At 36.3% G+C, this 13,520-nt stretch overlaps 2 protein-coding genes across 2 annotated transcripts; one reads left to right on the top strand and one right to left on the bottom strand.

Moving 5' to 3' along the window:
- Nucleotides 1-1,469: 1,469 nt before the first annotated feature.
- Nucleotides 1,470-4,222, bottom strand: LOC116175802 (uncharacterized protein YJR142W). The gene is made up of 7 exons (XM_031494105.1): nt 4,112-4,222; nt 3,846-3,943; nt 3,659-3,799; nt 2,422-2,599; nt 2,234-2,369; nt 1,956-2,185; nt 1,470-1,909 (listed from the first exon to the last, which is right to left on the bottom strand). Exons 1-7 carry the CDS (start codon nt 4,188-4,190, stop codon nt 1,800-1,802), a joined length of 972 nt encoding a protein of 323 aa, XP_031349965.1. The 5' UTR covers nt 4,191-4,222; the 3' UTR covers nt 1,470-1,799.
- A 1,264-nt stretch (nt 4,223-5,486) lies between these two features.
- LOC116175801 (coatomer subunit gamma-like) lies at nt 5,487-12,808 on the top strand. Its single transcript, XM_031494104.1, has 8 exons — nt 5,487-5,644; nt 5,692-5,822; nt 5,867-6,261; nt 6,308-6,437; nt 6,488-6,845; nt 11,024-12,214; nt 12,259-12,519; nt 12,566-12,808. The coding sequence occupies exons 1-8, from the start codon at nt 5,605-5,607 to the stop codon at nt 12,694-12,696; spliced, it is 2,637 nt and encodes an 878-aa protein (XP_031349964.1). The 5' UTR covers nt 5,487-5,604; the 3' UTR covers nt 12,697-12,808.
- The last annotated feature ends 712 nt before the right edge of the window (nt 12,809-13,520 follow it).

Here is a 13,520-nt window from a genome sequence, read left to right as displayed (position 1 = left end):
GATGTTGTCATAATAATGTAATGACTTGCAGAAATAAATTATATTTAATTACAATACTTACAAGTAATACAGGAGGTTGCATTAATATGGTCGTTCTGGACAATTTCGAGCGACAATATTGGCGTTGAATGAACCGCCAAATCCATTTATAGAAAACGTTACCGGATGAAAATCCTGACACAAACCGATTCCTTGAGGTCCGGAACCTGATCGGCCAAACCGGATAATGTGAAAGGAATCTTAGGCTACGACTACATTAGCAACGTTTCAGAGCAGATCAGACCAGATAAGTGGCTACAGTTGTCCCTTCAGACAGCGACAGACACATTTTCACAAGACACATACGTGTACGTTCCGACGGTCTGTACGAATCAAACGTGTTTGATATTATCTCAGACTATACGACCGTAAATTGACTTGAGAGACAGTGGATAAATCACTTTTAAATGACCTCATCAGAGAAAATCCACCTCTTTGGAATCAACGGATAAAAGATAGGTACCACAACAGAGATATAGTCTTTTATAGAAAGACATTGGAGAAAAAATGGGCGTTTCAGGAATCAGGGTGGTATGTTAAACAGTAAATTATTTATTTAGTTACATATTTCATTATTAGAATTTAACAAGGAATCAAAACTGCATGTTTAAACACTTGTTTGAAAGGGAACGGATCCACTCTAGGTCCATTGAAACATCGGTGAAATTTTTCTCGTATTTGTTTTGCATCATTTGCGTTATTATTAAATGTTCTACACATTCTTATGACGTTATTGATGACATTATTTTGGTTTCTATATACTTCAAGCGCTTGTCTCTCTACTACAATATTAGGGGAGCCTTCAAAGTCCATGACCACATAGTGCAACAAGCAAATTGTTGTAGCAATTTTAACAGCCTTTTCTACATCCGTTTCAATGGCCTTATTTAACAAACGCCATTTAGCACATAAAATACCAAAACTTCATTGTGAACTTCTTCGACCTTACCAAATAATAATAACCACGTGTTTACTCGTTGGGTATCTACATATCCGCTACAAATGGAGCCACTACATCAGACTTGCAGCATGTAAAGCACATTGCCACTACAAAAATTTCTGGAAAGTTATTTCACTTTCGACTTTCATGACACAACTTTTAGCATGTATAACAGGATTAAATTCTTACCTAATATCATATCCCCCACCATATCTGTCTAGCTGTTGTCTGTTCCAATTTAATTTTAACTTTTATCTGTGCGTAATCAAATCATAATTCAACATTAGCTTCATTATTGCTGTTGTGGAGACACTAGGAGTAAGTAACACCAATGTGAAGGAGTGTTTTCAAGAAAATTCGTACATACTGTTTTACTGTTTAATAAATACATTTCGTTGGATGGATACATTTAAATATAAACCACCATAAATGACTTTCATTTTTAAATAAAATCTTGGGGATGTTACTTAACTTATCACAATAAAAAAAAAGCGGCATAAAAATGTAATAACGATTATAGTCACTGAGAACATTCTTTTAACATAATACAAAATAGCGTTGAGTATCATTTTGCTGAATATGAACGAAGAATGACTGTTTTAAAAATCAGTTTGAAACTTCACTGTTCACACCTTCCGTACAAAATACCAATAAAAAATTTAAAATATTTGCAATTAAGTACAAAATTATTGAATACTACATTTAATTATATTAAAAAATTCTAAAAAATATTTAACAGGAAATTAAGTAATGGATTAAGGCTTCTTGTCACAAATTCAACTGGAATCAACAAAAATCCAACTTGCTATTAAAGTATTTTTTATACATTAGAATTTGTAATAACTTGCCCGTTTTCTTTAAAGCTTTGGTTATTGTAGATATTCTGCAGTGGAACGTGAAGCAACTCCATAATCATGTTGTAATACGGTTCTGCAAGACACATGTTATACGTAAAGTTACAAAGAACGAAACTTACCGTTTTCCGCCGAGATAAAGCCATGCCTAATTAGAAAATCCAAAGTAACAGGAGCGCTAGTAGTTTTAAATTCGGGGCTTAATATTCGTTCGACGCATTGTTGGGCAGTTAAGAGTTCAAACTTTTGTACTTCCCCATCGGCATTTTGGGGCACAAATTCCAAGGGAAGCTCTAAGTCAAACACGAATTCAGTGTTTGGAAACAACCCCCTTTCAGATTCAAAATAGAATCTGAAACCGTGTGTTTAGTCGATCAATTTTATATTACCATTTACGTACGAAACGCATCCTGCACTTATTAAATTGTTTAGCAAGTCTGTAGGAATTGAGGCTTCTTCCATTGCTTCTTTGTGAGCCGTTTCTAAAATACTGTGACCTACAGACAGCCCGCCGCCCACCATATTGTCCCACTTATCTGTAAATGCATAAGATTCACAGAAAAGTTTGCGAAAAAGTCACAAGTTTACCAGGCCAAGTTTGTTTTGTACTGGATCGTTGTTGTAACCACATACATAAACCTAATTTTGGATGCCTAACGTAACCATTTATGTCTACTCCATAATTACGTATACCGAATAAACATGTCGCCGATCTATCCATACGTAGTAGACTTTCGGTGTGGAATTTTACTTTCACTTCGTAGCACTAAATAAGAAAAAAATGCAGAATAAGAATCAACTATCTAAAACATAAATTCGTATCAAAAACGGTACTCCAGTCTAATCTCAATGTTTAAGGGGACTCCACAGGGATTAAGCTGTGGACCCATTTTGATTTGTGGTTTTAAGATTATAAAAAAGTTGATGCAACTTCTAGAATATGGAAAGGAACTTAGGAAAAAATTCCAGAATGGTCACTTTGGGAAAATTGTGAATGGGTAGAAAGTCAAAAACATTTGAATTGATAGAAAAACAAGGGATTCCCCAAATTTTAATAGAAAACTGGACATTATACTGTCAAACAACAGACAAGAAATTGACAAGCTCAGAGTCTAAAATTGAAATGTTTCTATTTTCCTACTCTTGGCATAAAGTAATCAGGATTGGAATATAAAGTGGGTTATGATGTTATTGGAGTAATCTTGTCTAATCTGATCTATTTGGAAGTATTTTGTTTTTAGAAGTGTTTATGCAGTGTCATATACGCATTACGCACAAAATTCCATTGAATAAGGTGACTTTACATAACAGTTTTCATTTCAGTCTCCTTCAATTTTATCATGAAATTTTCACATACAGAAAACGAGTTATGCAAATGTGTTTGTTTAATTATGATTATCTCATTACATGTTTACAATGTTGTTTTGATTCCGAGCTTGGATTCTAATTGAAGGGATAAACATTCTTAAATATAAACAAAAGAAATAAAATGAAACATTTGCTGGCTATTAAAGAATGCTTCGAAAACTATTTTTAGAGCATATGCATATAGATCATTAATCCACTATTGAGATGAAATGCAAATGTCCTTGTAAATTGAAATAATAAAAAATTGACATCTTAATAAAAGGTCAACTCGATGATAACTAAATTAAAAAGTAGAAAGTTAGCTTGAAAAAAAAAACATTTTTAATTTAAAGGCGAAATTTATTATGTTCAAATGTGTATAAATAACGAGTACAATAATTATCGAGGCTTCCATTTTATTTCTTAATAAAGTAAAAAAACAGAGAAATGAATAAAGTGTGGTACAATCAATGCTCACCTCGTCTCGCCAACCCTTTAAGGCGATGAAGGCGTGATCGCCGCGTAACTCGCGCAGCACGTGATCGACCCGAGCGGTGCGTTCTTCGTAATCGCGAAATGCCGGATTTAATTCGACGTAGTCCGATGTCACTCGAAACACCTAGCAAGCAAGCGGTTGAATTCTGTGCAAGCTGATTTAATTTTACCTCCGGATATCTAAGTAACTGTTTCATTACATCCGGTCTGATTAGTCCCACTTGGAATCCTTCGACAATGAAAGGTCTACATTGTCCCGAATTTAAGCCTGAAACATAAATACTAGTAAATGTTGCATTGGAAATGATTGGGTGTATACTGTATACATGATCAATAGTATCATTGAAAGGTAAATTTTGAAACGGTTTTTGTGCGTTAAATGAATGGAGGTGGGCCTTAGACTGCGCGTATAATTTATATAAACGTAATAATTTACCTGACAAGTAAAAGCAGTTGAATGTATGAGCAAGTTTTAATAATCTTGACATACTTGAACTTTCTGTGTCTACTGACATTTTGCCCCTATATGACACCTGAGATAAATAACATACTAGTATTTTTTTTGTATTAGGTTGGTAACGGCACGTACTTTTTAATTTCGTCCGAAAGCAGTGCCGTCCATGCATTTTTTTCGGTTGCGGTTAAGGCATTTAAAAAAATGAAAAAGACGCATCTTTGATTTTTTTAATATGAATTATCCACCGCTCGATTTTATTATCTTAAGAAAGACAGCGTATCTTCTACTCCAAATCCATAAAAAACTGAACGTGGTACCGTAAATGTAATAGGTATAATATGGCACTGCCAAAGTTAAATTGGTATTTGGCGCGTTAAGCACGAGCACGCTACATTATCACTAATAATCACTAATAATAAAGAAATGATTGAAGAACGCCATTCAATCCAAGCCGTAAGTGATTTAAAAATTTAAATTTTTAGACGTTTTTAGCGCTAACAATTGAAAACATCTCAAAGCTAAAGTAGTCTTTGACGTACTGTTGAAGATGATAGGTCTTTTGAAGAGTAGGTGTGCGTTTTTTAAATCTCCACCTCTGTAATTCAAGATATCCAACCCAGATAATATACATTACAGAAATAGGTGTAATTCATGAGTACGGTGCGACTAGAGAGCGCTTTAGTTCAATTCAAAGTAGGCTGTGTATGACTCATCTCTAAAAGATTACTGATAATGGCTCATATTCTTTTCTACATCATTGCACTGCTTCAACCGTTACTATTATAGGGAGAAGCCCAGGAGAAAATGCTGGTCACAGAACACTTGATACCGTTCTACAATCGTATAAATGGTTTAATATGACATTAAGGAACATTTGTTCAAACCACGTGACTTAATATCTTTGGATATGGATACTACAACCCGAATAAATTAAGTAGAGAAATGGCATTCTGGTTCCGAATTGCTTTCTTTGGATAAGTATAGTACCATTTTATATTTACTATGTATACAATGACAGTACCTACCTTTATTTATTCATAAATGGCTATAAACAAAAGTAGTATGCCTACAGTTATTTTTTAAAATAAAATACAATATACAATGGAGGTATCATATTATTATAATATAGAACGTCTACGCCACTGGATATAATCAATTGTTCTCATTGAATAAATCTCATTAAAATATAAATAATGCAATAATAATACTCTGAAAATATTTGAGGAGGAAAATATATAAATGTTCATTGCTCGAAACTTAGCTCATAAATAGGAATCATTTTGAATTTACATTTTTCAAATACACCCATTCTAGTGTTTTTTAGCGTGGGCGATTGGCAGCACTGAATTCCAACATATTTCTGGATTTGTGGCATTTAGGTTATGTGGTTTTGACTTATGTTGACGTGTCTGTGGAAGGAAAACCTTTTTTCTGGAAAACTGATCGAATAAGCGATCCATTTATTATTCAATATGAGTTCCTTCAAAAGGGACAAAAAGGAGGAAGAAGATGGTAGTTAATGGTTAGGATTGTATCGAAATAAATCACGAATGTTGTAGGGGGTGGAAATCCTTTCCAAAACATTGAAAAGACCACAGTCCTTCAAGAAGCTAGGATCTTTAATGAAAATATAATTAACGCCAAGAAATGTACTCACATTTTGACGAAAATATTATACCTCCTCAACCAGGTACGGGCGCTCTTGTGTAACGTATCTCCAACCTTTACTTATAGGGTGAACAGTTGGGCGCGAAAGAGGCAACTGAAGTATTTTTTGCGATGACCAAGCTGTTTCAGTCGAAGGATGTTATTTTACGTCGCATGGTCTATTTGGGCATCAAAGAGCTTAGTTCAATAGCCGATGATGTAATTATCGTGACGTCTAGTTTAACGAAAGATATGACCGGCAAGGAGGATCTGTATAGAGCAGCCGCAATTCGTGCACTTTGTAGTATTACCGATGTTACGATGTTGCAAACAATTGAACGTTACATGAAGCAAGCGATTGTGGATAAAAATCCGGCTGTGAGCTCAGCTGCTTTGGTCAGTTCTCTGCACATGAGCAAAATTGCTTCGGATGTGATCAAGCGATGGGTTAATGAAGCACAAGAGGCTGTGAATAGTGACAAGTAAGGTTTTCGAATTTATTTTCGTGGCGTGATGGAATTGTTGTAGTATTATGGTTCAGTACCACGCCTTAGGTGTTCTGTATCATATTCGCAAGTCCGATCGTTTGGCCGTTACTAAGCTTGTTGCGAAGTTAACGAGAATGTCTTTGAAATCCCATTACGCCATTTGTATGTTGGTAAGTTTCGCATTCCGACAAGTAGAGCCTGCTATAGTAAATGTTTTAAGATTCGTATTGCTTCGAAGCTACTGGAAGAGGAGGAGACCAGTAATGACTCCGCCTTGTTTAGTTTTATTGAATCTTGTCTACGCCACAAATCGGAAATGGTCATATACGAGGCGGCTCACGCAATTGTCAACTCGCGAAGAACCACCAGTCGGGAGTTGGGGCCTGCCATAAGCGTCCTGCAATTGTTTTGCGGATCACCAAAGCCAACCTTGCGGTTTGCGGCTGTTCGGACCTTAAACCAAGTCGCAATTAATCATCCTGCGGCAGTTACCGCTTGTAATTTGGATCTGGAAAATTTAATTACCGATTCAAATAGGTCCATTGCTACTCTGGCTATAACGACTTTATTGAAAACAGGTAAAATTACTTTGGGGGAGAGTGGGGGGTACATTTTTGAGCATTTTTAAAACATAAGGCACATGTTTACTAAATTCCTCATTTCTTAAACCCAGAATTCATTACAGACTACTTGTTCAGAAATACTTATTGACAGAGGAAATATGTCCCCACTCATTATTTATTTATTTATTTGCCTTTATTTTAGAGTGGGCGGGGTTTCAGCCAAGGCTGTTTTACCAACCCAACCCACTATACATTTACCAATATCCATGCCCTGAACCTAGATTGGAACCAGGGACCCTTAGCACTACAGTCTAGCTTCAACTGAACTGCTCCACACGGGCCACAATTATGACGATTATGATGAACCTTTGAATGTAGTTGAAACTAAAAAAATGATGAAATCGTGAACAGGTGGTAAAGATCATCCCTGATACTTCATTTTTAGCAAGGCAGAGTCGACCCTGTGTGGGAAAAATGACAAAGATTTTTTTGGCCCTTCTTCAGATAATTTTATTGCTATTATTGGTCCTTAGGCCTTATAATTCAAAACAGCGCCTATGTTGGAGAAGTTGAGACATGGCATATTGAATAATGCCATACATAACATTTAACACAATAGTAATGAATGAAAGTAAGGCTTGGCAATATTTTATTTTTTGCCTTTATTTTTGAGTGGGCGGGGTTTCAGCCAAAGCTGACCCAACCCACTATACATTTACAAATAGCCAAGCCCGAATCAGGGACCCCTTAGCACCACAGTTCAGCTTTAACTGAACTTATAATTTCGTACTATTACCATATATTACGAGGACTGTGTTGGAAAATGTTTATTGAAATACTTGCTGCTTTTAACGGCTAACGGTTTCCATTACATTTTACGCTCTATGGGTTTACACTCCATTCTTCCATAGCGCGTGATTAGACGCGTCATTTGTAATTTTTTGCGAATCTAAGGCGGCGTTCATACTAAGGCGATAGACAATAAGCGATATATCGTACGCGATACCCGATATCATGAAGAGATTATTGAAATTCAAAGGGAGGCGATCGGCTACAGAATCCTAGTCTGAGTTACACAATCGGAAATACTGTGAAAATATTCGTCTACGGCACAGCGATGGCTTAATGGATAGATAATTTCTCGCTCTTGGCTTAATTTCTTTCTTCGGGATTCGCTAGTGGATAGATTGGCTTAATATAATAATAATAATGCCTTTATTGAGCTACACCTTACCCGAAAAAAAAATTTTTTTTATTACCACCACGCGCTTCACTATTTACACTCATATTTATAGTTACCTCATTTTTATATGTTGATCTCATTTACATCTTATCTTGTCTGCGCTATTATAAGCTTTTTGTCATTCGACATTCGGTAACTATAGACGTATTTATCTCGCTCTCCTTGCTCTTATTTTAATCACAACGACACGCTTCATTTACTCGTCCATAATATACAATAGGTACATAACGCAGGATAAATTTTAATGTACTTTATTTTCATCTGAAATAACAGATAGATACCACGACCACATTCGCACACACAAAGTTATCGTTACGTGTCAATATTTAGATTATGCATTTTTACTAAACTGTACAATTTTCTATATATGGAGTTCTGTTACAGTAAGCTTTTGTTTGATACTCATAAAGACACCCTACAATAAAGACAGGACGGGAAAAACACGGACATTAGCGCGTTTTTTCCAAATTTGTTTGAAATGTGCTAAAAAGGGACAAGGACAAGAAATACTAAAAGGATGACATCTACTCTTATATGTACAGGGTGGCCAAATAAGAATGCGAGGTACTGTATCTGAGAACCTGTCCATCGTAGAGGCTTGCGGTAAAAAAAATTTATTACTAAAGTGGCCACGAGAAAAACCTGGAAAATATTTTTAAGTTTCTGCAATGGCCGCTAGGGGGCGTAACTGCAATCTGGAATCTAAAAAAGTGATTTTTCTGTGAATTCCGCTAAATTAACCTAACAAAAAAATGTCCCGTCTTTGAAGTTGACGATAATCTGAACCTTCTTTGTTAGACAATTTTTCCTGTATCTATAAAAATGAAGTGGTGGGGAGTATTCAAAGGTTTCCGTAAGGAACACTCTGTATCTTCGAAACGACTGAACCGATTTTAACAAACTCGGATTAATTGAATAGAGTTATTCTTCGGCTAGTTTTTTTAGTTTCGCATATCGCCGCTTGAGGGCTTTTTTCGACATTCCGACAGAAATGGTTAATTTTCTCAAAAAAATTAAATGCCTTGGTTTGGTTTTTTTTTCATGAAAAAGTTGCTAAATGATGCCTAAACAAGCTCACGAAAACCGCATCTCGATATCTTGTTCCTAACCTAAAATTTAGGCCAAAGAAAATTTTATACACTCAAAATTTTATTTTTTTAAGCTAATTTTTCCGGAATTATTTTTATTATATAATTAGTGACCCTAAGGTTAATCGATTCAAAAAAGGAAGCTTTTAATGCCGCCGTAAATGCTCGAAATGCTGGCCATCACGATATAAAAATATATATATATCAAGATATCGAGATGCTGTTTTGGCGAGCTTGTTTAAGCATAATTTAGCTACTTTTTCATGAAAAAACAAATCGAACCAATGCATTTAATTTTTTTGAGAAAATTAACCATTTCTGTCGGAATGTCGAAAAGAGCCCTCAAGCGGTGATATGTGAAACTAACAAAACTTCAAATAGTATTATATCTGTAGCTGAAGAATAGCTCTTTTAAACTAATCCGAGTTTGTTTAAATCGGCTCAGTCGTTTCTAAGATACAGGGTGTTCCTTACGGAAACCTTTTAATACCCCCCACCACTTCATTTTTAGAGATACAGGAAAAATTGTCAAACAAAAATTGTTCAGATTATCGTCAACTTCAAAGACCGGACATTTTTTTGTTAGGTTAATATAGCGGAATTCACAGAAACATCACTTTTTTAGATTCCAGATTGCAGTTACGCCCCCTAGCGGTCATTTCAGAAACTTAAAAATATTTTCCAGGTTTTTCTCGTGGCCATTTTAGTAATAAATTTTTTTACCGCAAGCCTCTACGATGGATAGATTCTCAGATACAGTACCTCGCATTCTTAGTTGGCCACCCTGTACAGTGTAGTACCAAAAATGAAATAGGCAGCAGAAGGAGTGGGGTGAATAATCAGAAGTAAAAAACAGAGACTGAGCTTTCAAAATCTTAGTAGTAGAAGTACAATGGAAAAATAGCGACAGTTATAATGACATACTGACAAGGATTAAACAATTTAGTGGCAAAGACAAAAGGAAAATGTAGGGTTGGAAAAAAGAAACAAAAAACAAAACGGCCTATTTTGATTATGAAATCATGCTAATGGCTGCCAGCCAGGTAGGTATACTTTTCACTGCACTGTTTTTGTTGCAACCAAATAATATGTATGAACATAACAGCACTAAACATTCCATGGCACTCCTAAAACAATTAACGCGCTTACATTTTTTTCATTTGAAGTATCGATGTAACTATTGTGGTTATAATAAGAAATCTAAATAAAGGTAGGTGCGTTGCAAAAAATCCCTTTTATTTAAAAGCATGGGTATAGTTCCATGTAGGAAACCACCATCACTCTAGTGATGCTACCTTCAACTCCCACGATATATGGAAATTTGCAATAATATTGCACTCCCAAGGCAAGGAGGTATCCACAAAACTGTTAAGGATCATTGCTTATTAAGAGCTATTAGTGGAATTTGAATAATGTGACTAAAACTGTCGAAAATTACCGCTCTCCTTCTCTCGCTGTTTAAATCTATTATTAAACCTATTTTTCACCTATTTCCATCACGTGCTCGGCTTTTTATAAAACGGAACGAAACTTTTAGGTCCGAAGAGATCATGGCAACCGCGCTCGCTTTCCGCAATACGTTTTTTGATATCGCTTGTTATCGCTACAGTGACTTTATAGAGAGTTATCGCCAGACATATGTTCGTTCATGTTTCATATGAAGCGGTGCACATTTTCCTATGCTGGACAAAACAAACCTTAAAAAATATTTTTGTTATTCTAATTGGACCACCCATTACACAGTTTGATTCGTTTTGTCAGTTCACGTAAAGAATTCTGGTCTACTTTCATTGTTTGTGCTAGCAATATTCGCTTCCGTAATTTACTCGTATGTTTATTACACATTTGATCTTATTTCTTAGGCGCTGAATCGTCCGTCGATCGCTTAATGAAGCAAATCGCCACCTTCGTTTCGGAAATAAGCGACGAATTCAAAGTCGTCGTAGTACAGGCGATTCGCGCTTTAGCCCTGAAATTCCCGCGCAAGCATAGCGTACTGATGAATTTCTTATCGGCGATGCTAAGGGACGAAGGCGGCTTAGAATACAAGGCCTCGATCGCCGATACCATCATAACGATTATCGAGGATAACGCGGACGCGAAGGAGACCGGTCTGGCTCACCTGTGCGAGTTCATCGAAGATTGCGAACATACCTCTCTGGCCGTTCGAATTTTACATCTGTTGGGAAAAGAGGGGCCTCGTACGAAGCAGCCGTCGAGGTACATTCGGTTCATATATAATCGCGTAATATTGGAGAACCCCACCGTACGCGCCGCCGCCGTGTCCGCAATGGCTCAGTTTGGCGCCCTCTGTCCCGATCTGTCCGAAAATATACAAGTCCTTCTAGCTCGCTGCCAAATGGATACAGACGACGAAGTTCGTGACCGTGCAACTTACTACAGCAGTATTCTTAGACAACAAGATAAATCATTGTACAACAATTACATTCTAGAGCCGTTGCAGGTTTCGATACCGTCTCTGGAACGTTGTCTCAAAGACTACATACAGAGTAAATCCGACGAGGCATTTAACATTAAGTCGGTACCGGTAGTCGCCGCTCCTACAGAGGAGGAAAAACAAATCAGCAATCAAAAGACGGAGGGTATGCTGATAAGCACAGGTCCACCAAGACCAGTCGTTTCTAGAGAGGAGAATTATACCGAAAAACTCAGCGCAATTCCGGGCATTCAGCAGCTCGGTCCTCTATTTAAAAGTTCAGAAATTGTGGAACTTACAGAATCCGAAACTGAGTACGTTGTTTGTTGTATAAAGCACTGCTTCACCAGGCACTTGGTTTTGCAATTCGATTGTATAAATACCCTAAACGACCAGCTGCTCGAGAATGTAAGAATTCAACTGGATCCTAGTGAAGGCTACCAAATTGTAAAGGACATTCCGTGCCAAAAGTTACCGTATAACGAGATGGGAACTGTTTATATCATTCTGCAATTTCCCGATGATTTGCCGAATACGGTCGGAACCTTCGGAGCTGTTATGAAGTTTGTCGTGAAGGATTGCGATCCGAACACGGGTCTACCTGATACGGATGAAGGTAAGAATGGCAACTGTAATTTAACTATTAATTTCCCTGCTTAGGTTACGATGACGAATACATGTTAGAGGATTTAGAAGTGGTACTTGGCGATCAAATTCAGAGAGTGACCAAGATGAATTGGGCAGCTTCGTGGGACGAGTCTGCTAATGGTTTTGTTGAAATGGAGGATACATACTCTTTGAGTTCCATGAACACCTTAGAAGAGGCGGTTAAAAATATCATACAATTTTTAGGGTTACAGCCCGCAGAACGAACCGATAAGGTTCCCGAGGGAAAAACCACCCACACGCTATTGCTTGCCGGTAAATATATTCATTTATTCTAGTATGCTGCGATTTTATATTTTAGGCCTGTTTCGTGGCGGGCACGATATATTAGTGAGATCTAAATTAGCTTTAGCTGATGGCGTTACCATGCAGTTAACTGTGAGGTCTACCGATGCAGATATTGCTGAACTTATTACGTCAGCCGTTGGCTAAATTTCCCTTTTAAGTTTAATTGTCAAATTAAAATCGTATTTTAACAACCTGTTTATAAGATAGAATGTAACTAATGTAAAAGTTCATTTTTTAAAATTTTTTTCTCAGGAGAGTCAGGAATAAAGTATGTATGTAGATTGATTCCTCATCTTTTACTAAAAACGTAAGTATACATTTGACAAATGACCATAACCTCCAACTTTTAAGAATGACCACAACCTTTAACTAAATATCTTGAATACAACCCTCAACTTTTCAGAATAATCACAACGCCGAATTTGACCACAGGACCAAACTTTAAGGCGGCTCTGCAGTGAATTAAGATTTCGATCTTGCGCCTAGATAGAAAAATTTGTAGGCAACTAACAATACATTGTAAAACGCTTCAGGCTATAGGTGCTATTCATTCACAAACAAAGCAATTAGTACCTAAGTGAATATAAATTGAAATACCCCTTATCTTATTTTGAAATGACTACATTAGTCATTTACAAATACCGTTACCTACATAGAAGTATTTAGGCTTTCATTAATAATTTCAATCTGAAATAAATATATATACCAACATTCAACATAGTTTTTTATGATGTATCGAAAGAAAATATCATTTTTTCACTTCCGGTTCTACCAGATGTTAGCAACTTTCTTATTTTAAATAGAACACCCTGTATTTTATTACATTTTCGAAATCTACATGAAAATCTACGTCGTTTGATACCACATTTCCCTATACCCAACATCAATGGTTTTCAAGTTATTAAAGATTTTTCAAAATTCAAAAATCGATTTTGATCGCCCTTCTACAGGGTGTTTTAAAACTAACG

This window comes from Photinus pyralis, unplaced genomic scaffold (genome assembly GCF_008802855.1).
Source record: "Photinus pyralis isolate 1611_PpyrPB1 unplaced genomic scaffold, Ppyr1.3 Ppyr1.4_LG7, whole genome shotgun sequence".
In the NCBI taxonomy this organism is placed as follows: domain Eukaryota; kingdom Metazoa; phylum Arthropoda; class Insecta; order Coleoptera; family Lampyridae; genus Photinus; species Photinus pyralis.
The sequence above is the reverse complement of the archived record's forward strand: the minus strand, read 5'-3'. Positions and strand labels throughout refer to the sequence as shown.